General features: G+C 39.4%; 2 protein-coding genes across 3 annotated transcripts in view; one reads left to right on the top strand and one right to left on the bottom strand.

Annotated features, from left to right (window-relative positions):
- Positions 1-10,315, bottom strand: part of LOC146687682 (laminin subunit alpha-3-like) — a 59,449-nt gene extending 49,134 nt beyond the window's left edge. The window contains exons 1-2 of the mRNA XM_085439055.1: positions 9,370-10,315; positions 8,692-8,844 (exon numbers count right to left, since the gene is read on the bottom strand). Coding sequence (XP_085295181.1) covers positions 8,692-8,844; positions 9,370-9,633 — 417 coding nt within the window. The 5' untranslated portion in view covers positions 9,634-10,315. The remainder of the gene's footprint in view (positions 1-8,691; positions 8,845-9,369) is intronic.
- A 688-nt stretch (positions 10,316-11,003) lies between these two features.
- Positions 11,004-25,767, top strand: vps4b (vacuolar protein sorting 4 homolog B). Of its 2 annotated transcripts, XM_085439051.1 has the most exons (13): positions 11,004-11,135; positions 20,111-20,222; positions 20,489-20,589; positions 22,432-22,543; positions 22,843-22,990; positions 23,089-23,147; positions 23,335-23,454; positions 23,592-23,748; positions 23,900-24,048; positions 24,704-24,785; positions 24,868-25,087; positions 25,168-25,308; positions 25,408-25,767. In XM_085439051.1, exons 1-13 carry the CDS (start codon positions 11,115-11,117, stop codon positions 25,507-25,509), a joined length of 1,524 nt encoding a protein of 507 aa, XP_085295177.1. In that variant the 5' UTR covers positions 11,004-11,114; the 3' UTR covers positions 25,510-25,767. The 2 variants fall into 2 exon arrangements, with proteins under 2 accessions (XP_085295177.1, XP_085295178.1); XM_085439052.1 differs by lacking the exons at positions 11,004-11,135; positions 20,111-20,222; positions 20,489-20,589 and adding an exon at positions 21,292-21,539.
- The last annotated feature ends 214 nt before the right edge of the window (positions 25,768-25,981 follow it).

Below are 25,981 nucleotides of genomic sequence, written 5' to 3' on the forward strand. Positions count from 1 at the left end.
ATCTCAAAAGAAAAGAGCTGATTGCATGACCCTTGGGTTGTTATACTCCTTTTAGGCATGCCTGCCACGTGGATCTCTTCAATTATAATCTTTTTGTGTAGATCAAATGAAGTGTACTGTAAAATGAACTGGTTAGGGTTTTCTCACAGCTTCCTCAATCATCAAAATGTTGTGTCAAACATTTCCATGTCTTTTATTTTATTTTAATGTTAAACAGGTAGGAAATGAGACATAAGCTAGCAATACTGTTAGCAATATTGAACATCATAATCCCAAAGTTCAACCAAAGGGTACAACCAAAAAAAACTAAATCTAGATTGAGAGCACAATCCTGACAGTGAGCGCCTGAAAATCTGATATAAAATCAGAAGAATGCAATTTAAAGGAGGGGAGGCATCACCTTCTGTTACAGTGGATCACCCGTGCCAGACAGGACACGTAGCGCAGTGGGGATGGAGCAGTTGCACTCCAGTCTGTAATAATGCAGTGTACAACTGTTTGTCTGTGTGCAACAGGTGGGCTGTGGAAGGAGAAGGGGGTAGTCTGGTATGTTTTTCTCTGTCTCCATGACAGAAGTTATATGGTGACGACGAGCAGTTGGCTAAAAATTGCACGAGAAGTATTTCTGGTAATAATGCCGCACATTTCTACTTCTGCTTTGAACATTATGCACTCAGTCGCCACTTTATTAGGTAAATCTGTTCAACTGCTTCTTCACTTAAATACATAAGTAGCCAATCACATGGGAGCAACTCAGTGCATTTAGCCATGTACGCTTAGTTGAAAATTCCTTGTCAATGTTAGATATTTGAGGAGAATTGCCAGACTGCTTTGAGCTTATAGGAAGGCAACGGTAACTTGTATAACCACTTGTTACAACCAAGATGTGCAGAAGAGCATCTCTGAAACTAGTTGAACATTGAAGTGTTGGGTGACAACACTACCACAACAAGTGCCAGAGGAAACTGTGTCTACAATTCACACAAGAGTAACAAAGTTGGACAAAAGAAGATTGGAAAAAAGTTGTCTGGTCTAATGAACTCAAATTTCTGCTGGCAGGGTCAGAAACAATATGAAAGTATGGCTCCATCCTGAATGGTATTAAAGATGCAGGCTGGTGATGGTGGTGTAATGGTGGGCGTGTTATTTTCTAGGCACACTTTGCCAAGAAAATAACCACTTGAGCTTCATTTAAAGACACCCTACCTAATTACTGACCATGTACATCCTTTTATATCCACAGTGTACCCATCTTTTGATTGTTGCCTCCAGCAGGATAACACACCGTGTCACAAAGCTCAAATAATCTAAATCGGGTTCCTTGAGCATGAGTCTACTGTACTCAAATGGCTTCCATAGCCACCAGATCTAAATTCAAAAGAACACTTCTGGGATGTGGTGGAACAGGAGAGTCACATCATGGATGTAACTGTGCGATTTTAATATGGATCAAAATCTCTGAGGAACGTTTCCAGCACCTTGTTGACTCAGTGCCACAAACAATTAAGGCAGCTCGGAAGGCAAAAGGGGGTCCAGTGTGACAGTAGTTATTCATTGGAGGATGTTTTAAAAGCAATGCAAATTCAAAACTGGCTGTAATGTGAAGAAATCAGCGATCTAATAACCAAGTGATAGAATCTGATTAAAAAATTGGAATCTAAGCAAAAAAACAAAAAAAATATTTATGGAACACAGTGCTTTAGTAGTGATGTGTAAAATTCTGCAGCTATGTTGCTGCATTGTGCTGCAGTATACATGGGTGTATATATGGGTGAGCTATTCATGAAACACCCCTGTCAAATGGGTCTAGGAAACTTCCCATTGCATCAATGCCTGCGTCAGTAAACCTGTGACCACTGAATAACATTACTATGTACAAACTGGTGGCGTGGCCCTTGAAAAGGTAATCCCACGTTAACCCCCACAAGCTTTTCCACATCACAGCTCCAGATTTAAGAGGAGCTGCTGTCCAACAGTCACCCGTGATGCACTCTGCTAATGCTAACTAGCACAGTGTGACTGTTAGTGTAGTTGTAAATATCTGCTGGGTTGGCCTGGCGCCTTGGGCAGCCCAGCTAAAGACGGGCACTTACATCACCTCCATCGTCACCGAAGCAAAAGGGATATGTAACAGCCAATGTTGTCTCAGGGGTGAGCCAACTATACAGTATGAAGAAATATTTATTACAAAGCATAGATAGGCAGTTCTTCTACAGCAATTTACTCACTTCTTTGACTGTTCAGGATTACATCGGCAAATCACAGCTTCAATTAGGATTACAGCCTATACAAAGTACAAATCCGCTTCTAACATGGTTTCAAGAGACGCAGTGCAGCCATGCAAACTGAATCTGGACCCAGAAGGTCACCCATGCATACAAGTAAGCATCATGCAGGGTTGTACATTAATGTCTATTAGATTAAACAGCATCAAGAGTGCTCAACAAGCCAGGAAAATTTAATGTTTTCAGATATAACTTCTACGCTATGTGTGTTTTCTCTTTTCTCACCACCAAATTACACCACCTCTCTATTTCTAGCCATTTATCTTGTGAAAAGAGAAGGCCGGGTCACTTTCAGCAAGGCTTAAAAGGGCCAAACTTTTGTGAGAGTCTGAGAGCATAGAAAGGATGTCACACAATACCGCCTAGAAGGATTCTAACACAAAAGGGGGCGACGGCTGCAAATAAAACATTCAAACCAACTTTTGTGGGAGGTGAACCCCCGAGAAAGAGGATTAGGTTCCAGGGGAATGTCTCCAAAATTGAGTTCTTGGAAGCTTTTTCTCTTGACGATTGCTGAATTATAGACAGAGCCAAAAACATTGCATTAACCTGAGTCACTCTCTTGCCACTTTGTTACAAAGCTAAATCATAGATCTTGAACTTGTTCACATCTTCTAAAAAGTGAAAGGTCTCAGTTTGCACACTACCAAAGCCTTCTAAATGAATAACCTTCAAATCACAAATAACAAGACATTCTGCAATCAGAGGCTATTTAAAGCAGCAAAAGCACGAACATGATAAACACCAGACGACTTAAGAAATGCCTCAAAGCTAAAAAAGAATGAAACAAAACAAAACACGTAATTAATCAGAACGTCGTTTAAACTACTAGGATCCAATATTCACTCAGTCACTGCCTGACTTCTACCAATGAGAAGCAGCTCACTCTCATCAGACAGACTGCTGTAAGGCCTATAATGTTTGCCTCACATGGTCTACTCTGGGTTCACTCAGGCAGATAAGCACATGTGGTCAGGGCTCCTAAAATACATTCCCCAGAAAAAAGGAGTGACTGGTAGCCTGATACATGGCATAAATATTTAGAGGAACAATGGCTTACTTACTGTGCCCTGTAAATAGGTTCACAAGGAAAAAGGTTCTAGGAAGAGAAGCTACTTTTTGCCGTCATCAATTCATAATAAGTATGTTTCTGACAAAATGTGCTAAAATAAAAATGCACAACACAAAATGTGTATTTGTGCAACCTGCACATGCCTCTGTATAGTCCAAGTTATTCACTCTAAGCAAATTCCTAAACAAGTAAGTAAAGAAGCCAGTGACACCAAACATCATATTAAGGTGTTTAGGGGGAGTAACTGAAGATCACTGTGGTCGTTTCCTGACTGAAGGTAGGATTTGTCATGGGTCATAGGTCAAAAAGCCAAGAAGTCACAAAAACAGGGAGCAGCTTGCCTGCTTGCCTTGGCCTGTCTGAGACAGGGGGCCTGTGCAGTGTAGATTGCTTAGCTGCAGGCAATTTAGAAAGCGATCCTGCTACAAGAAGCATTTGACCTCTATGGCCGTTAACGAAAGCGGTGCGAGGTTTTAGCAAATGTTTGCCCGAGAACTGGTAAAAGGTAAAACGCATTGTGTTTCCAAATATTCAGTCTTGGTTTTGTCTGTTAGACTCAGATTAGTTTGTAAGACAGTTTTAATCATCAACCCAGGCAAACTATATGGTGACCTGATTACAGCGCTACATACATCAGAACAGCAGTTAAACAGCACAGACATCACCCAAGGCCAATACAGCGATAAAACATCACAGTCACTTAAAATAAATAATGTCATAAATACGCATGCCAGAGTTTTTGAAAAACAAAGGTGAAAAATCGAAAGAGTTTTTTAAAGTGTGCAATGGCAGTAAGAGGTCAGGACCAAAAAACACGGGTGTATCAGTAATCTTTTATCACAATGTGTAAATGCTGCACCTCCACATTCTCATTAGAAACTTTGTTCCTTAGTTCTTGTTTCTCTTCCCAACATCTCTAAAATCATTACTGTGAGGGGATACAACATACAAAAGAGATCTTAGTAAAGAAAGTGAGAAAAAAGTTGGCTTCATACAAAGAAATGCCCATGCAGCGACAAAGGTCTTGAGACAAAAGTCAAATATCAGGACAATCCATAACTGTCAAGACTTTTATTGTAAACCAAAAATGTCAGCCTCCTGTTGATGGCATAGGCAATATTCATTTTTCCAGGGATAATCTCATCCAGTAATAAGACAATAAATCCCCGGAATTTCAATGTCCCAATCCTGGCAATGGTTAAACTCTAAAAGTCACTTAATTTATTTAAAAAAATGGCATATTACTTTCTAAATATGCAAATTCATCTCGACTTGCCTGCGAGCCATTCCCATTTTCGCTCTTTCTCTCCAGACCAACTTGCTACATGAATGGAGACACAGCCTTGCTCCACTCTGTGGAAGTGTTTGCTTTGTTAAGTTGAGGAACTTGGAGAGGATGCTGTTTTTGTGGGTCAGGGGAGCAAAAGGCCACAGAACATATTATCAACAATGGAGCTGTTAAAACATAAAAACTGGTTGGTTTTTTTTGCCTAAGTTGACCGTCCGTCAGTCCTAAACACCAGGACTTTTTTTGTAATTGTTTTTAACAAAAACTATAACCAAAATCTTATTAGCCTACTGCTCAAGTTAACCAGTTTTATACATATAAAACAACTAACAAACCACTTTGCTTTTAATGTATGTTTGGGATCAGTTTTCATGCTAAAAAATTAAATTGTTATCAATCAGATGTTTTCCAGATGGCATTGCATGGTGGTTCAAAATATTTCCATCAGTTCTGATAAGATCCCAACACCCAAATGCAGATCCAAAACATGACAGAGCTTGGGTTTTACGCTCACTCTTGTACCTCTCACACTCACGATGATTTGAATCAAATTCAAATCACATTTGGATTCATCAGGCCTGTTGCCATTGTTTTACAGTCCAGTTCTTCTGTAATTTGACATACCTTTTCTCCCTGTTTCCCTGTGGCTTCTTGACAGCCACAATCCATCTACTGTAGATAGTAGATTATAAATTGTGTGTTTTTGTGACACACAATTTATACAGTAACAAAAGGAAATACAATATAATTTAAAACCGTCTCTTTGCTAAGTTATCTGCTATGTGTAGACACAACACTGGTTCATCCCTTGGGTTAGGTGCCTTTTAGATCAGTTTAACAAACAAACAAAACACATTCTTTTGAAAAGAGTCAGGAACAATGACTGAATTTAAAATGAGTGGAAAAGATTTCAAAGAAAACCTTTGAGAGCCCATCAGAAGGCCTGAAACACTATTGCTAAAAAAAATAATAATAAAAAATTGCAACACAGGTAAGAAAAATATAAATAAATGAGGGGAAGCTCAAAACTATTGCACATTGCTGTATGTATAGATGTGAGTCCTCTGTATGCAGGATATTGAAGATAGCCTCCCCCCTCTTGCCATGAATCAACAACACAGGAATATTTGACTTGACTCTGTTATCAAACAGCTAATAACGAGTTCTTTTGGATTGTTACATGTAAAAAAAGAAAACCTTGCTGTCCGAATCTTTGTTTCTGAGACTGTTATTAGTACAATAAATGAAAATGCCCAGTTATGCCCTGACTGCTTCTTGTAGTGATGACACATGTTCCAGCCAAATAAAAAATCTAGACAAGTTAGCAAAAATAAAAACTTTAAATTTTAGTCCAACTGACAGAGTATCCAACAGAACCACACTGCCATTAAAGCCAAGGCAGCAGGATACTGGTGTAATTTATCATAGCAACCGTTCAGGTCACTTTATATCAGTTTAGTCTAGCTTCAAACTTGGCAAGCCATGCTTCAAACGATCGTCTTTGAAAGAGACAGACCGGAAGCAGCTCTTTGAACCTCATTATTCTAACATAAACATCAAGTGTGCCTTTATCTAATATCGCTCCTAAGAGCTGCACAGCCACCTGCGTTGCTCTTGAAAGAAACCACAGTACCCTTTCAGCTCAGTCTAGCCCACATATTTCACTGTATACACAATTGATCCTATGGATTTAAAAAGAATCTACAAAGCTATTAAAGTTTTACACAGAACACTCAAAGAACACGGCAGCTTAGAGCACTTTTCTGGATGATGCACAGGCTTATGTTTGTTTGGTGGAAGAAAGCCATGAAACACAGCAATAGGGTAAATAAAGCACACCCCAAACATCACATATACGAATGTAAGTAACCTGGTCAGGTACTTGATTTGGTATTCTAGAGCAAGGGTGTTAAACATAAGGCCCAGGGACCAGAATCGGCCCAGCCAACCGGACATCTTTGGAAAATATAAAGGACATTTTGACTTTTAACTGCATTTTCATACTGCATTTTCATACATTTTACAGCTCGTGCATTTTACAGCATTTCTTTATCATGTCGTAAAACTTAAGCGTGCTGTTGAAGTTGCACTTCTTATACTGAGATATCAGGGATTAATGTGCAGCTGAACGTCTTTACACTGTCAGAAAGAGGGTTTGTTACGGTGGCCCTGAGAGGCCAAATGGACTGCAACTTAAGAAAAAAACAGCAATAAGAAAAACGCTGCAAAAGCACACAAGATACAACGGAAATAGGAAAAACGACAACGGAAATAGGAAAAACAAAAACAGAAATAGGAAAAAACTGATTTCCAAAAGCACAAGGGAAGTGTTTCTGGAGAGAAAATAACCCGACGGACCAGTTGCAGGAACCAAAAAATGCTAAGAATTGCGCTGGGAGACACTCAAAAGAAGTGGAGGATCTATCGGTTTTGTGAGTTAAGAAAAGATGAGAGGTAAGTGTGTTAGCCTAACTATTAGCCTAAAAATCCGTCATCAGTATTATATGAATCATGATAAAACACACCCACCATGTTTTGGGTTCCTGCAACTGGTCCGTTGGGTTATTGTCTCTCCAGAAACACTTCCCTTGTGCTTTTGGAAATCTGTTTTTTCCTATTTCTGTTTTTTATTTTTGTCATTTTTCCTATTTCCATTGTGTTTTGTGTGCTTTTGCAGCATTTTTCTTATTGCTGTTTTTTTCTTAAGTTGCAGTCCGTTTAGCCTCTCAGGCCCACCGTAGTTTTTAATGACCTGGCCCACTTAAGATCAAACTGAGCTGTAAAATGAGTTTGACAACCCTGTTCTATGCATCAAGGAGCTGCAAACATATGATCATATAATTAAATTACAAAAACAAAAATATCTTAACACGATTTGAGCACTAAACATTAGGATGCAAGGGCAGCAGGTGAGCATTTAGAGTCGTGGTGGAAAAAAAAAAGAAAAACTGTGATATAGGTGAAACGGGTGTGTTGTGTGTGCATATGTAGTTAAGATTGTGTTGTATTGAAGGGAGGCAGGGTTTTGTTTGGTTGAGTTACAGTCCGAGATCTAGCAACACTCTTCTAGAACCCTATAATGCAATAATACTGCTTTCCCTGCTCCTAAATAAACTGAGCATTACCACGTATTAAAGGCAGACATCTCTAAAAGCCCTGCATGTGTCCATCCTCTTGGAAGCTTGGACTATATTTAACCATGCAGGAGCTTTGCTCAGCTCAGTCTGTCTAAAAACAGAGACAGAAAAGCCCACACCCATTGTCTGACACAGTGCCCACTGGGAGCCAAAGATGCAACACGTGTGCAGGGGAGCACTTTTGCTCCTCTCTCTCATTTATTTTTTTGAAGTCTTCTCCAAAGCTAGTCAAAACCCTGATCACGTAAGAGGTCCATGCCTCCACCTAAACTTCTCCTATTCGATTTTACATTCTCCTGATCCCTAATCCAGAGACAGCATTCCTCTCTTTCCTCACGGTGGATAATTGAGCATGAGGTGCTGTTTTATGGGCCGTTAGCCAAACTCCTGCCAGAGACACACAGCTCAGGATGGAAGCATGCTCTCCAGCTAAAGGGGCGTGAATCTGATTCCTGGCAAGAGTCCAACTGCAGCACATTATTCACATGATTACTGCTAGCTGAGGTGATGAAGCTCACACTGAAAACATAATCATGTTACACCTTTGGAATACTTATGAAGGGAAAAAAGAGAAGTTTTAAAAAAACGATTTCTTGCCGGCATATCAAAAATAAATCAGCAGCAGCAAAAACAAAGCAAAGACCAATAACAAAAAGACAGAAAGTGGTACAAGAATATAACAGACTTCCCATTTCACACCAGCAAAGGTGCTCTGTCACCTCACACAAATGGAATAACTTATTTCACAGCCACAAAGCAATGGCAAAGGAAGACATAAATGTTCCTCTTCTCCCCTTGTAACATTCAGGTGCTATGTTTTACTGACACCACTGAGCTATCATTATTCACACAGCTGGTATTAACCAGGAGACATCTGTTCATGTGTAGTGTGAGTTATGATAATCTCACCTGTCCAAGGTCCAGGGTAACATTCACCTCATTGTAGACAGTCCCCCTGGAGAGAGGAGGGCTCTGCCACCACCGTTCAGTCCCATCAATGGCATTGGTCACAGGGTGGGCTTTGTTTGGGTCAACGGAGTTGCAGTAGTCACAAAACTGACCCTAAAAGGTATCAGGTCGTTAGTATTCAGAAACAATTAGCAGACATGTTTAATAATGGTGGAGGTGCTTGCAAAAAACTTACCTGTACTGCCAAAAGCTTAAAACAACAACAACAACAAAACAACAATGACAAAAAACAAATAAATATGATATCTTTAATGTAGATTAATGAAATTCTTGACTTGAAAAAGCTTGGGAACGCATTTTATAGTATTATAGGGCTGTAAAAGCCTTATTGCCCTGGGAGATCTCCTAAGGAAATAAGACCCCTGTTGAAAGGGCATTTCCTTTAGAAAATGTGGAACTCAACTACAATGGTGTAAAACTATTTCTGGCAGTTGTGCAACTTGGTCAGGGTGGGCAGTTAATTGTCACGGTTCCCGGAGGGGTTCCTGGTAGTACTAGGAGCATTGGACTGGGCCATTAAAAAGGACGAGTGGGTCGCTAGTTACAGGAGTTCCCACATTACAATGTAATCACCACGTCCCCATCCTTTTACGCATGCACGAAGGCTTATTTCCTTACCTGTATATTTTGAGTAAGAAGTCCATTTGTAGGCCCTCCGACTAGTTTACAATATAAATCATATCTCGGTGTGCCAGCCTCATCCTGTCCGCAGGTTGCTGTAGCGGAGATCCCGGAGCCCTGTGCGAGGTTAAAGTATGGTGGATTCAAACTGAAACCTGTTAAGTCATTAAAAGTTTGTTGTCCGTCCGCGTCCCTGAAAAGCGTCAACCCAAGAATAAAAAATCCAAAGAGGAGATGAGCTCCTCTCATCCCTCTCGCCATGTTCCAAAATTACAGATCCGTGTTGCTGAGCGCAACCCGCAGCGTGCAGCGGGTCTTGTCATCTAAGGATCTCCATGAAATGCGCTAATGAGCTGCGAGTTACGCGTGGGGGCTCTCTTTTAGCGGGTTAACGCGTCTGTTAATCCCAAAACGACGCTTTTAAGTGGATCTTCTGCTGCTTGGAGGTGTAATCTATTTCCATCGCATGTCACCAAACTCAACGCAGACAGCACTGCGTGCTCTGAACCAGACGGTGCGGCACACTGGAGCTATCAGGTGTCAGGTCGATGGTCTGAGCTCGACGCTGGTCCGCTGAGTGGGGCCAAAGGTCTGCCGTCACAGCATTCACCAGAAGCTCATCTTTTGTCCTTTTTTTCTTTCCTTTTTCGGTGTAAAACTTTTTTAAAAGGATTTAACAGTGTAAAGTCACTGCGTGTGACCCTGTTTTGAGACTTCTAGGAGCTTTTAAACCAAAACATCTCCAAACACATGAAAGATTCAGACTTAAGCGTGGGGCGGTCCCAGCTGGTGGAGAATAGAGCTGCTGCAGGTGGAGCGCCGACAACCAGGGAATTAGTATACTATATTTTTGTATCAACCCTTAGCTAGCGTGAAGTGTGCTGACCACTAAATTTAATTTTCCACCAGTTAATGTTATTGTCTCGTTAAATAATGCGGTGTCCAATCCAATATTTTGGATTCTGAAGTGTGGCATAAAAAGGGAAAAATTGAATTACGACTGATTATTGAATAATACGTCTGTTTATAGAAAAAAAACTGTCTGTGAAAGCATTAAGCCTACACTCGGAACCTCATATCATGTTTTATTTGTATAGTTTTCGCGTGAATATAGAACAGCAGAATCTGGCGCGCTCTACACCTACGAAGTGCCCCCTCCCCTCCCCAGGAGTTCACAATGACCGTATACAAACTTTTATACAGTATGACTCGAACGTTGTTGACTCTTGCACGGTGATCTTGGGGCGACCTCTAGTGGTGCATATATCACATGTCGCATCAGAGAAGGGGATTTTAGTGCGTATTCGCACATGCGAACGTCCAGATTTATGTGCCTTTTAACTACTGCAACCGAGTTGCATCTAAAACTCTCTCTATCTGACTTTTATTTACTTTCTTATATGTGTGACGCCACCCCTAAATTTTTTTTCAGTGAAAGCAGACAATAAAATTCCGAACCAGCTTTTTCATGCTGCTGGACAATGATTCAGTGATTCAGCAACACGTATTGACTTTAACCAGCACAACAACAATTAAGTACAGTGACTCAGTGACAGGACGGGTGTCCCGCATCGTTCTCATTCTTTCTGACTGGCTGACTGGCAAGGCTACTTTGTTGGACGCGTGTGTCAGAATGCTAAGGCGGTGACAAGCAAACAGGAACTTCTGGCATTGTCGAGTAAACGAAACAGAGTTTCGGGTGTTGAATCTGTTGTGCTTCTTTAATTCGTACGGGACTCCTCATGGAGCCAACAAATCTGCAGGTAGGTTAAAAAAACAACAACTTTAAGGCTGGAAAACGTCGTGTTTCTTACGTGTTTGCAACTTCTTCTCATACTGGAGGGAAATCACAGAGGGTGTTTCATGTTTGCAGTTTTGCAGGTTTCGTTTTGACACGGTTGACTTTGTTGATACTTTTTGATCCGTGCTTTGTTTTCTAAGTTCTCTATTTGTGTGCCTCATTAGGTCACTTCCAGAGCTAACTGCATCACTGCCCGCAAAATAGGGTTGACATGAGCGCGGCAGATTCAGAGGCAGTTCGTGAAAGAAGTAACGAGGTGTTTTAGTCAGGGTTAATTATAATCAGTGAACTAACTAGTTTTAATAATGTATTTTTCTACTGTTTGTTAAATCTGATGACGGCAGTAAATACCCTCACCGACCACTTCATTAGATAAATCTGCTCAATTGCTCGTATCAGCCAGTCACACGGCAGCAACCCAGTGCATTTAGGGGCAGTGTTGTGCAAAAAAAAAAAATGATAGCCTGTATTAAAACGGTCGTAAATGACGTGTTGGTTTATAATCTGTGGAACAAATGTCAAATCTGTCTCTCGTGAAGTCATTCTGAGCCACAACCAACATTTCTGTCAAGAGGTAGAAGCTGCAATCAGTTTATTGGCAAAGAGACTTTTATATATCTTTTATAAATAGTCTCACTGACACTAAAAAGTCATGTTTAAGAGTGAGCTGCTGAAGAGGGCAGCAGAGATGACAAAAAATATAATGGTTCTGTAAAGACTCTTTTAGTCAGTGCTATTTTAAAATATATGATAACAGAGGTGTGGACTCGAGTCACATGACTTGGACTCGAGTCAGACTCGAGTCATTAATTTTATGACTTTAGACTTGACTTGAAAAAATGTTCTAAGACTTGTGACTTGACTTGGACTTTTACACCAATGACTTGGGACTTGAATTGGACTTGAACCGGTTTACTTGAAAAGACTTGATATTTTACCCCAAATATAAAATTTAACATGCATATTATATAGAGATTGAAAATGTGACGTCATTCACGGGTAGAACCGCAAAGGATTCTGGGAACTCGTGGCAAGCGGTACTAGCGCACGCAGGCTTTCAATTAAAATCAGTTATACAGCGATAAAAAGAAACACAAAAATGTCAAGAAGCTGTTGTATTATTAACTGCAATAGCCGGTCGCATGACAGCCACGGGAAGCCGACGGGTAAAGAGATCGGTTGTTATCGGATTACGTCGTGGAAGAGAAATTGTTCAAGCCATGTTTCCGAAGTAACAAAGACGCGACGGATGGTCTGGATTGCAGCCATTCAAAGATCAAATATAACGTCCCAGAACCCTCCAGCTCACAGGTTAGTCTGCTCCAAGCATTTACACGAAGGTCAGTGTTTTTTAGTAGTTAATACGTCATTTTCATAACATAACTGGTGATATAGGTTACAAGCAAGTCTGGCGCTGAACAGAAATTGTCGCGCTATGCTCCTTTATTTATTGTGCATAAATAGTGAATTGTCCTGACACAATATTGCGTTTCGCTTCTGTTATTATGGTACATTGACAAAAACATATACGTTTATTCACAGGATAAAACAGGTTTTTTTGTATCACTAATTGCCCAGTACGATTACAGCATACAGTATTGTTGTCACTGCTACATTTCTGTGATGAACCAGAAATTATTTCCACTGCTAATTAATTACCGTTGAGCTCAAAGGTTATATTAATAAACGGTTAAGGAATGTGTATTTATGACGACGATTTGTGAGATTGGTAAACTTATGATACGTACGATGGTCTTTCGTTCTACACGGTGCATTTCAAGGTCCTGCACCCATCCGTCGGTAAACTGTACCTGGACTTGTTGCAGTGACCGGAAGTTACTAAACTTCATGAGTGTATGCACTCACTCCAAGAACCGTATGATTATTAATATGCATATAAATAAAGAAGCTATTTTGTGCAAAGATGTCAACTGTAAGAATGCTGTGCATAAACATTTACTCTGCTCCATGTATGATGATATAGTGACTGCTCTGTATAAAAGTGGCACACTGCTTGATAAACAATATAAGCATAAGAAACCTAACATCAGACCTGGCTGGAAAGAACATGTATCCATGTACCATGATGAAGCTCGCATAGCTTATAAATGTTGGGCCATGGCTGGAAGACCTAAACAAGGCCCAGAATTTGAACAGAAAAAATGTGCGAATGCCAGATATAAGTACGCTGTTCGCTTTATAACTAAAAATGAGCAAATGCTAAGAGCAGATTCTTTGGCCAGGAAAATGCTGTGTAATAATACGGCAGATTTTTGGAAAGAGGTGAAAGCTCTTAATAACTGTAAACCATCTCTACCATCAACTGTTGAAGGTGTTTCTGGGGCAGATAACATTGCAGCATTATGGAGACAGCATTACAGTGCGTTGTTTAACTGTATAAAAAGTGAACCATATGAGGACAATCTTGACATGAGTAATGACACAATAAGTGTAAGGACACATGAAGTATATGAAGCCATTCATAGGTTGTCTGATAATAAATCCTCTGGTTTGGATCACATCACTGCAGAACATTTAAAACATGCTAGTGTAAGGCTAGCTCCTCTTTTAGCACTCTGTTTCACTGGGTTTATGATTCATGGCATATTACCAGACTCAATGCTGTGTATTTTACTGGTACCAGTTATGAAGGACAAAGCTGCAAAAGTGAGCTGCTTGGATAATTACAGGCCAATTGCACTAGCCAGTATTTTATCTAAGGTGTTAGAAAGAATCTTGTTTGACAGAGTTAGTGTGTTCATCTCTTCTCTGGATAATCAGTTTAGCTTCAAAGCACGGCACTGACATGTGCATATATGCACTCAAGGAAATAGTCAGTTTGTACAGGGCTAAAAATTCATCTGTCCTCATGTCTTTCATTGATGCCTCTAAGGCTTTTGATCGAGTGAACCACAGAAAACTTTTTGATAAAATGAAGAGATGGGGAGTTCCTCAGTACATCGTGAGGATTCTCTCTTACTGGTACGCTCATCAGAACATGCAGGTTAAATGGGGAAGCAGTATTTCTGCCCCCTTTGGTGTCAGCAATGGTGTTAGACGGGGTGGGATTTTGTCTCCAATTTTATTTAATTTGTATGTTGATGATTTGTCCATACAGCTGAGAGCCTGTAACACTGGGTGTATATTAGGTAAAGCACTGATAAATCATCTTATGTATGCAGATGACCTGGTTGTTTTTAGTCCAAGCAGTGCTGGGTTACAGGATCTTCTTAATGTCTGTACTGAATATGGTGTGCAATATGACATTGAGTACAATGCTGCTAAAAGTGCTGTTTTGATATGTAGAACCAAGCAGGATAAACAGCTAAATTTCCCTTTGTTTAAACTGGCACAAAAAACTCTTGAAGTTCATAAAAAGGTGAAATACCTCGGTCACTTTATTACTGAGCAAATGAATGATGATGATGACATATACAGACAACGGTGTAAGCTCTATGTGCAGGCAAATACTATTGCACGCAAATTCAGCTTTTGTTCACTTCCAGTTAAAGTGGCTTTGTTTAAAGCGTATTGCACACCGCTATATACTGCCCCCTTGTGGTCATCCTACAAACAATGTAGCATGCAGAAGCTGCATGTTGCATATAATGATGCGATGAGAATCCTTTGCAGGATACCTAGAAGTGGTAGTGCCAGCCAGATGTTTGTAGCTGTGGGTGTTTGGACTTTTAAAGCACTTTTAAGGAAGCTAATGTTCAATTTTAGAGAACGACTGGATGGTTCGAGTAACAGTATAATTTTAGCACTCACAGATCCGACAGTGAGTGGTTCCCGTTACTCATCCAGTCTCAGAAAGCACTGGTTAAAGTGTTTGTGTATTTATTGATTTATTTTAAGTAATTGTGTTTTATGTATATTATGGTTTTATGTTTTTACAAATGTTTTAGATACTTATTTATATACATATATATATTTAATGGTTTATACCTTGTGTTGGGGGGGGGGGGGAGTGTTGTGTGTGTGTGTTTTGTTTTTGTTTTTTTTGTCTTGTTTTTATGGACATGAAGTCTGCCAATTAAGATTGAATTGAATTATAAAGATCCATTAGAGTGTTCATCATATCGTCCTATATCACTCTTAAATGTAGATTTAAAAATACTGTCAAAAACACTTGCTCTCAGGCTAGAGCAACATCTACCATTGTTAATTTCTCCAGATCAGACAGGTTTCGTGAAGGGTAGGCATGGTTTTTTCAACCTGCGCAGGTTTTTGAACATATTACACACCAAGTCAACTACAACCCCTGAAATTGCCTTATTACTCGATGCTGAGAAGGCATTTGACCGGGTGGAGTGGGATTATCTGTTTTATACTCTGCATAAATTTGGATTTGGCCCTAATTTCATTTCATGGATTCAGTTACTTTACTCCTCACCTATGGCACGTGTTAGAACAAATTCGTTATTCTCTTCTTATTTCCCACTTCTCCGTGGTACGAGACAAGGTTGTCCCTTATCCCCTCTTCTTTTTGCATTATCAATTGAACCACTGGCGATTAAACTGCGAGCTGACAGTTGCATTAAGGGCATCTTCAGAGGTGACCAGGAGCACAAAATATCCTTATATGCTGACGACCTCCTGCTGTATATGTCAGAGCCTTTATGCTCTCTTCCCCGTGCTCTTGCCATTTTTGAATGTTTTGGTAATATTTCAGGTTACAAGTTAAATCTGCATAAAAGTGAACTTCTCTGTGTCAACTCTATAGCCAGAAAGATTTCATTTTCAGGTTTTCAATTTAGCGTTAAATCAGGGTATGTGACCTATCTGGGGGTTAAGGTTACCCACTCATACAAAGATCTTTATGAAAGAAACTTTGTCCCGCTGCTTAAAAATACTGAGACAGATCTTCAGAGGTGGAACAATTTACCACTGTCATTAATTGGCCGCGTCAATTCTATCAAAATGAACATACTTCCCAAGTTCCTTTACTTATTTCAATGTATCCCATGCTACTTACCCAATAAGTATTTTATAACACTGAATAAGCATATCTCTGCATTTATTTGGAATGGCAAAAGTCCACGAATTCGTAAAGATTTCATGCAGAGGACTAGGCCAATGGGTGGATTAGCCTTGCCAAACTTTCAGTCTTATTATTGGGCAGCAAATATTCGTAATATGCTGTACTGGATGAGTAATGTTACTACAGAGACTCCAGCTTGGCTCCAAATTGAGTCATCCAATTGTGGCAAAATTTGCCTATCAGCTTTGTTGAGTTCAGCTCTCCCATTAGAACTATACACCTATAAACGTAACCCTTTGTTGTATGACTCGCTCAGAATCTGGGTGCAATGTAGGAAAAGGTTGGGGTTACACTTAATGTCAATTAAAGCACCTATCTGCTCAAACCATATGTTCCCACCCTCCATGATGGACTCTGCCTTTAAAATATGGGAAAGTAATGGCCTTAGAAATATCAAAGACCTTTTTGTAGATGGGATTTTTGCCTCATTCACGCAGCTCCTGAAGCAGTTTAATGTTCCTCGGCAACATTTTTTCCGCTATTTACAAATTCGTCACTTTGTAAAGAGTCGATTTCCTTCATTTCCGGAACTACCTGAGGAAACTTCTTTGGATAAAATTATTAATATAAACGTTCATAAGAGAGGGGCGATTAAAGAAATCTATGCTATACTATTAGATCTTCAATCTCCTTCTCTCTTCATCCTTAAAGCACAGTGGGAGCGAGACCTTGGGATGACTATAACAGATGAGCTCTGGCAATCTTTTCTCCAGAGGGTACACTCTTCTTCGATATGTGCCAGGCATGGGCTCCTTCAATTTAAGGTCCTACACCGATTACATATCTCCAAGGAAAAGTTAGCCAAGTTCTATCCAGGAGCTGACCCTCTGTGTAACAGATGTAAAGCAGAAACAGGTTCGCTCCTTCATACCTTTTGGACATGCCCTAATCTTCATACCTATTGGGTGTCTATATTTAACACTCTGTCAGAGATGTATAACGTTAAATATGAGCCTTCTGCTCTAACGGCTATCTTTGGGGTGATACCTCAAGACATCACTTTGCCAAAATGCTATTCGAATTCTATTGCCTTTGCTTCACTTATCGCAAGGCGCCTTATACTTTTAAGATGGAAGCAGGAAGCTCCTCCCACACATGAACAGTGGCTTGCGGAGCTCATGAGGTTTTTACATTTAGAAAAGATGAGATATACACTGGCAGGTTCAACCACCAAATTTCTTAGGGCATGGCAGCCATTCTTGATGTACATGGAAACATTTAAAATGACCACCTTATCATGACCAGATACCATATCTCTATATCGCTATCATAGCTAACTGTACGCTGAATGTCCCTTATACATTTTATTTTTCTATTTGTTTGTTGTTGTTTGTTTGTTTTTTGTTGTTTTGTAGGGGTTTCTTTGGTTTGTTTGTTTGTTTTTTCCTTCTCTATTTCTGTTATCTTTTGGGGTATTGTAAATACTGAACAGCAAACTACTGTATGTTCAATGTTTTGTTGTTAACATGCTGCTGTGACTGAAAATAAAATTTATAAAAAAAAAAAAAAAAGATTGAATTGAATTGAATTGAAATAAATATGCTAAGATGAGATAGCTGACTTCATCTAACTAGCAAATGTTGTCCAGGCTACGTTGGTGATACAGTTTTTTTTAATGTGTATGATATTTTTGTCATGCGATTTTAAAGCTGGTCCTACAACCGCATCCAAGAATAACATGCAGCGTATCTCAGAACTGTTGGTGAAAATTATTCTTGGAGCTAGGTTTAATTGAGCTGCATTTTAAAGAGGTGCAATTTCACAATTTGTGTATATTTTCTAAGTTCACTATTTTGTCATGTGTTGAGAAAAACACAGATTTTAAAATTACATGGTCTAATATTTACATTTAGCATAACTGCAACATTATTTTTTCGTTTTTTTTTTTAAAGACTCGAAAGGACTTGAAATTCAAAGTTTCAGACTTGTGACTTGACTCGGACTTTTACACCAGTGACTTGAGACTCGACTCTGACTTGCCTGACATTACTTGAGACTTGACTTGAGACTTGAGGATAAAGACTTGAGACTTACTTGAGACTTGCAAGACAATGACTTGGTCCCACCTCTGTATGATAACATATGTACAATAAAGCAGACCCATAAAGATACTTACAAAACAGGTCATTTCTTTGTTTTATATATAACCACCTGATAAATCTTGTTAACTGCAGTCTAGTTAACCATAAAAGAAAATGCATAGCACATAAAAGCATCTGATATCACTTTTTGACACAGCAATGTTCAAACTGGGCATCAGAATAAGGAAGAAATGTGATTTACGCAACTCTGAACACGGCGTAGATGTTGGAGGCAGACTCGTTGGTCAGAGTATTTAGTGGGATTTACCACACAGGGGAAAAAACACCTTGTTGATGGCCAGACTGCTTTTCATAGATAGGACAGCAACAGTAATCCAAATAAGCATTTGTTACAGCCAAGGTACGCAGAAGAGCCTCTCTGAATACACAAGACATGTCTAACCTTGAAGCAAATGGGCTACACCAGCAGAAGACAACATCAGGTTCGACCCCTGTCAGCTAAGAACAGGGAAACTGATTCTAATTCTCATGTGTTCACCATAACTGGACAAAAGAAGATTGGAAAAATGTTTCCCAGTCTGAGTATCCGTATTCTCTGCCATTCAGGTGGTAGGGTCAGAATTTGGTATAAATAAAATTAAAGTATGGATCTGTCCTTCCTTGTATCAACAGTTCTAGCTGGTAATGGTGATATATTGGTGTGTGATATGTTTCTACAACACTTTGTATCAACTGAGCATCATTTAAGCTCCAGTATTGCTGCTGACCATGTCGATCCCTTTATGTCCACAGAATAATGCACTTTGTCACAAAGCTCAGATCGTTTCAGACTGGTTTCTTGAACATGACAATGACTTCTCTGTACTTAAATGGCCTGCACAGTCACCAGACCTTAATCCAGTAGTGCACCTTTAGTGTAGGGTGGAATGGCCAATTTGAATCATAAATGTACAGCTGACAAATCTGCAGTAACTGTGTAACACAATCCCGTTATTATGAACCAAAGTCTCAGAGGAATGTTTCCAGCACCTTGTTGAATCCGTGCCATGAAGAATAAGAACAGCTATGGAGGCAAAAGGAGGTCCAACCCTTTACTAGCAATGTGTACTTAATAAAGTGTCCATTGAGTGTATATTGCTTTTCATAATACACGAATGGGTAGCTAGAGGTGGATGGCACACAATAGCCTCTGCTAATTTTCCACATAGTTTTACATTGTAAGGTTCAGTCTGTTCACACAGATGAAAGACAGTACAGTCTTTTAAAGATTGGCAGATAACAGCAACAGTCTTGACTGATTTTCACTGGCAGTTTTGAACAGGAAACACAAAATTGAAAACACTTCTATAAATTCAAGAAACATTTCCAGCTACAGAATGATAATAATGCATGGAAGTTCATTCCAATAGAAAATTCAGACCAAGGTTATGAAGGGAGCTCTCAGGGTGTCTATCTGCAGTGTGAACCTGATGGTTCATTACTTCATAAATGGTGCATGCATATTGATTACCAAATTTATTATAAGATGGGTAAATACAGGTAGGTCATCTTTAAAAGCCATGAACTTTTTTGGATTTTCACATTTAAAAGTATCAGAATTTAATTATATTTTCCTTTCCCTTTACTCAGCTTTGGAACGGCCCAATTTATGCACTAGCTCAAAGCCTCAATGTTTTTATTATTGTTAGTGTTCCTTCATAATCCATGTTTCTGACTTCAGATAGTGAAACATCAGGATACTTCATAGAACACTTTGGTGTTATGACCTGTTAAGGTTCATGAATGAACTATGCTGGTGGATGTAATAGAAACACAAGGTCTGAACTATTGATCCATGTCCTGTCGTTTCAGAAAGCTATTGCCGTAGCACAGAAGGCCTCAGAGGAGGACGAGGCTGGAAACTATGAGGAGGCCATCCGCTCTTACCAACATGCTGTCAAGTACTTTCTCCACATTCTGAAACGTGCGTCACCATTGTGACTAATATCACGCAGCTAATATCACCCTACTGTTATCTGAAATATTACAGTATACGCCGTCCCTTCACTCTGAAGGCGGCTGCACTATTGGACATCAGTGAAGGAATACACTCAACTCTTGGCTGAATTTGGCTGAAACATAAACAGCTACATAGTTTTAGGCCAACACATTTTTTAGTTGTGATGTGTGATGAGAAAATCTTTGTGTGTTTGCTGAAACCATTGTTTCATTGTTGTTTTCTTCTTTCAGGTGAACCTCAAGGTAAAGATGGCAACCAGAAGATAAGAGATAAATGTAAACAGTACTTGGACAGAGCGGAAGAACTACAGGAGTACCTAGTGAATAAAGAGGTCATTACAGATATGACAGTACAAAATATTCCCTGTACAAATGGATCATGAAAAAAATTAGTGGGGTGGGGCAGTGTGAGAGTCCTGCCTATCATTTCAAAACTTCAAGGGACATTTATTTGTTGTAAACTAAAAATAATAATAATAATAATAATAATAATATAAAGAGGACAAACCACACACACACACACACACACCACATGACAGCAACACAAAATTTATAGAGGCATGAAAAAGTTCATCCATACCCAGTCTTCACTTTATAGGTCTTAAAATACAAGGAGTGGAGTAAGTTAAGTCAGGAAGAGTCAAATACCTTGGGTCAGCCATTCAAAGCAACAAACAGTGCTCAAGAGAGGTGAAAAAGAGAGTGCAGGCAGGGTGAAGAGGGTGGAGATTAGAGTGATTTGTAAGACAAGGATAGCAATAACAGCAACAGAGAAGGTTTACAGAAAAATATAAAAACTGCTATGATGTATGTTTGGAAGTGTTGTCATCGACAAAAAGGCAGGAGGCTGAGCTGAAAATGTTACGATTTTCATTGACCATAATGAAGAGAATTACGGGGCTGAAATAGTTAGGACAAGCGCAGTTTTTTGTTTTAGAAAAAAAGGGCAGCATTGAATGGTGACAGTTACTGAACTGCATCTATGACCTGTGTTTACGATGACTGTGTGGAGGCTACGTCTTGACGTCATTACATTTCGTGCACGCGAGTATCGACTTTTCAATGCGGAAGTATCTTCCTCGGCTCTGAGAAGGGAGCGTTCAGAGATACGAAAACACCAAAAGAAGTCAGCTTGAAACCTCGTTTGCGTGTTTACAGTCTACGCGTGTAGCTGATTTCTTAAGTAGAGTGTTTAAAAAAATAGTTTACTCGCGTGGTGTTACGTTCGCTTTGATTACTGGGCAAGTGATCCGCCGTTATGGCTGCCAACAACAATTTACAGGTAAGTTGGGGGACCAACCCTAGAGGAGGCTAAAAAATAGCTTTAAAAAAAACGCCATAAAAGTTGTTTAAACGTTGAAATAAATTGGCTACAGTGTACTAGGTGCTAGTAAGAAACACTTCGGGGCTAGTTTTTAAGGTTTGCGCTTGGTTTCAACCTTTCCATCGGTGTTAAAAAACACAACATTAGTAACATTAGCTGCTAATTAGCATACTTGGCTAGCTTATCCCACAAGACGCCAGTGTTGTAGTAAGTAAGATACTGACCACTCAAACCTGATACTATGGTCCATGTGTATTACAAAGATTCAGTTTGGGGGTTTTTTCGTTTCTGTTTTGTTTTTTTCAGCTGAATTGTGCCGGAAGCCTCATAATATTACTGAGTTGCTAACAACTGGACTACAAGATACCTAATCAGCTTAACGCTGCTAGCTACTTTTAAATGGCTTCAGAAAAGATATCAAATTTAAAGAGCAAAATGGGGTATTCTGGGTTGTTCTCTGAACATGTAAATTCTGCTGAAGTTGCTCTTTATAGATAAACTCACAAAAAGGAAGTGAAAGAAAGCGTTGACTGTGTGTTTGTGTGTGCGCGCGGTGTCACCTCACTGCACAGGTGAAGCTTTACAGTAGATTACGACCACTTTATATTTTACTAACGTGAGCTTTAGGGGACATTTAGTAGATTGTTTTAATATTATTATCATTATTTCCTTACTCAGTTAAAGTTCCAACTTTATGTGCTGGTACTTGTCCTTTTCTTGTCTTGATGTTTATTTTGATTATCTATATGTGTCTCATAATCCAAAGACATGACTTGTAGGTTGTCTGCTCTTTATTCTTTTGAACAGCCGCGAGTTTCAACTGAACTGACATTGTCCTTTGTTATTTTAGAAAGCCATCGATCTTGCCAGCAAGGCGGCTCAGGAGGATAAAGCCCAGAACTACGAGGAGGCTTTACGCCTATACCAGGCTGCTGTTCAGTACTTCCTTCATGTGGTGAAATGTGAGGCATGAGACAGCACAATGGCACATGTGTGATAATGACAGAAATCATAGTTTGATAATAGTCATTGATACCTGTACGTTTTTGTGGGTCAGATGACAGATGACTTCATGTGACTTAAAAAAACCGTGGGCCGTTTTGTACACTTTGATAGTAAGAATAATGATAATAGTTGTATAATTTTAAAAGTACTAAAAGAAGGGTTTCGTTTTAAAGCAAAAAGGTTGTACAATAATTTTTGTTGGTTTGTTTTTGTTTTGTTTTGTAATGTATATTGTGTGTGTGCTGATTTCTGACAGATGAAGCCCAGGGTGACAAAGCAAAACAGAGCATCCGGGCAAAATGTGCAGAATACTTGGACAGAGCAGAAAAGCTGAAAGAGTATCTCAAGAAGAAAGATAAGGCCCCTGCTAAGCCTGTCAAAGAGTCGCAATCTGATGACAAAGGGTGTGTTACTGGGCGGGGCAGTAGAGCAAATCAGCTCATGTGATGCTGTTAATGTCATATGATTGGAAAATCAAGATAAAATATGTTTTTGTCTCCAGAAATGAAAGTGACGAGGGTGATGATCCAGAGAAAAAGAAGTTCCAAAATCAACTCTCAGGTTTGTAACATTTCTTAAATCTTTATATTAATATAAATCAATATAAAGACCACTGAAACCTGATGGCTTCAACCTTCTGGTGTTGCGTGCTTCTATGTTAAACCACTCTGTATAGTATGTATATTTTTGCATGTTTATTAGTTTAAATATAAGGCTTGTCAGTAATGTACTGTTTATCTTTTCCCAGGTGCAATTGTTATGGAGAAACCAAATGTTAAATGGAATGATGTTGCTGGTTTAGAAGGAGCCAAGGAGGCGCTGAAAGAAGCCGTTATACTTCCAATCAAATTCCCGCACCTTTTCACAGGTAAATCTCTGTGAATAAGAACCCACTTCACTGTGTGGTTCTTAAATGATAGAAGAAATAGTTGTGTGTCAGAGTGTAGTAAGTGATGTTGTGGTCATACTAATTTAGATTAAATTACCTCTTTGCTTGACTGACAGGAAAGCGAACTCCATGGAGGGGCATCTTGCTCTTTGGCCCTCCAGGTACTGGAAAGTCTTACCTGGCTAAAGCAGTCGCCACAGAGGCAAACAACTCAACCTTCTTCTCAATCTCCTCATCGGACCTCGTCTCAAAGTGGCTGGGAGAAAGTGAAAAGTGAGCAGCAATTCACAGAAGCACAAATTAACCATATGATTTTACTTTCTAACATATAATGTGCAATATTGGAATATAATATACAAAACTATCCTGCAGCCAGCTCTGGCTGCCATTTCATTTCCTTAAAAGCTTTCCTTTTGCTTCCCAGGTTGGTGAAAAACCTTTTCAGCCTCGCAAGAGAGCATAAACCTTCTATCATCTTTATTGATGAGATTGACTCGCTGTGCGGGTCCAGAAGTGAGAATGAGAGTGAAGCTGCTCGCCGTATTAAGACAGAGTTTCTGGTTCAGATGCAAGGTAAGGGTGATTACTAATTATGTATAAATAATAAGAGAAATGAATGTGGGATTTTTTTTTTTCAGTAATGAAATATTTGTGCCATAAAGTGACTTTTCTATTTCAGTATCTTTCTGTATTTTAAAATTTTACTGACACCATGATGGGATAACCAAATGTATGTAAATTGTTGTTATATGACTATAAGGTACTTATAAGCATTCAAAATATTTAGGTTACTGAACACTGAACTTAAAAATGAAATAAAATCATAACCCATACATCCCTCTTTTATAGCTTAAAATAAATAATAAAGCTAAGTTACCTTTTAGGTAAGAGTAATTACTAAGAAATATTAGAGTTCCCATTTAATCCTGGATGGCTGCATAAAGCGTGTTCACAGAAATATGAACAGTGTAATTCAATCTGGTCTAATTTAGAAGTCATTTAGTACAAATTTTCCATAATCTGCTCTGAATCTGGACTTAAACTCCAGCTAATTTGATCCAGCTGCACAGATGTTATGTCTCTAACCTATGAGGTATCTAAACATCCACTTCTTTGCTCTTTGGCTGGCCTGTAATAGAAATCTTATGTGATTGCAGATTTTTAGTAGGAGGTGTTTGACAGTAAGAGAAGCTCATATTTAATTTGCACTGATTGTGTTTTTGTACAGGAGTTGGAAATGACAATGAAGGCATCCTGGTTCTCGGCGCAACAAACATTCCGTGGACTCTAGACTCAGCCATCAGAAGGAGGTAATCATTATTAGTCATTTATAGTTGCTGTTCTGCTGTCATTCGCCTGTGTGCTCACTGAGGTCAAATAAAACCATCACAGATTTGAGAAGAGAATCTATATCCCACTGCCTGAAGAGCACGCCCGCGCCTTCATGTTCAAGCTCCATCTGGGCTCCACTCCCAACAGTCTCAACGAATCTGACTTTAACACTCTGGGCAAGAAGACAGACGGATACTCAGGAGCAGATATCAGCATTATTGTCAGAGATGCTCTAATGCAGCCTGTTCGAAAGGTCCAGTCAGCAACCCACTTCAAACGGGTATGCCTTTCAAAATGTCTGTTTAATTCTAAACTGTAGTATGCTGTGAATGTTGTAATTAAATATTTAATTTGAATAAGGTACGAGGTCCATCAAGAGATGACCCCAAAGTTACTATAGATGACCTCCTGACTCCTTGCTCACCGGGTGATCCAAACGCAATTGAAATGACATGGATGGAAGTCCCTGGGGAGAAGCTGTTGGAACCTGTGGTATCCATGGTAGGAATATGAAAACCCTAAATTTTTCCACCCATTTCCGCATTGGAACATGTTCAAATCTTTATTTTTTCTTTTCCTTTTTCCCCACCCTGTTTTCAGGCTGATATGTTGAGGTCTCAGTCCAACACGAAGCCAACAGTTAACGAACAAGACCTGGAGAAACTGAAAAAGTTCACAGAGGACTTTGGACAGGAAGGCTAGGTTGGGTGATTGAGCCAAACCAAGCGAAACCAAAGCAAAGGAATTGTAATTGTGTGTCTTTACTGTTCTTGTCCCTTTCCCCCTCCTCACTCTTTCCTTCTCATCCTAACCATTCACATGACCGCGAGGGTTAGTCAACTGGGTGAGATTACTATATTGTTTTGCCAGTCTGATAACCACACTAAGGGTGCAAGACTCGGTTTTATTTGTTAGTCACTATTTTCCAAAGAAGATTAAAGATTTCCCACCTACATCTGACTTAACTAAAGAATCAACACAACTCTGGAAGATAATTTAACTTGTTCATTAAAGTTTTCGATGAGCAAAATACTCATGCAAATTAGAGAAACTAACTGCAGTTATTCTAAGTAAGATTGAAAACAAAATCATGTATTTTACGGAAAGACTTTCTCTTGTACACCTCAGAAGAAAAGGACTTAGTCTCTATTTTTTAAATAAGAAACAAGCATTT

This window comes from Copadichromis virginalis, linkage group LG18 (genome assembly GCF_057382275.1).
Source record: "Copadichromis virginalis isolate Kocher_CV1m ecotype Utaka linkage group LG18, C_Virginalis_male_GT1.1, whole genome shotgun sequence".
NCBI classification, from domain to species: domain Eukaryota; kingdom Metazoa; phylum Chordata; class Actinopteri; order Cichliformes; family Cichlidae; genus Copadichromis; species Copadichromis virginalis.

Bases quoted from the DNA above. Each gene is read 5' to 3' on its own strand.
- vps4b (XM_085439051.1), top strand. From the start codon at position 11,115: ATGGAGCCAACAAATCTGCAG. The intron at 22,991-23,088 runs GTGTGTTACTGG...TTTTGTCTCCAG, and splicing joins TCGCAATCTGATGACAAAGG to AAATGAAAGTGACGAGGGTG. The intron at 25,088-25,167 runs GTATGCCTTTCA...AATTTGAATAAG, and splicing joins CAGCAACCCACTTCAAACGG to GTACGAGGTCCATCAAGAGA.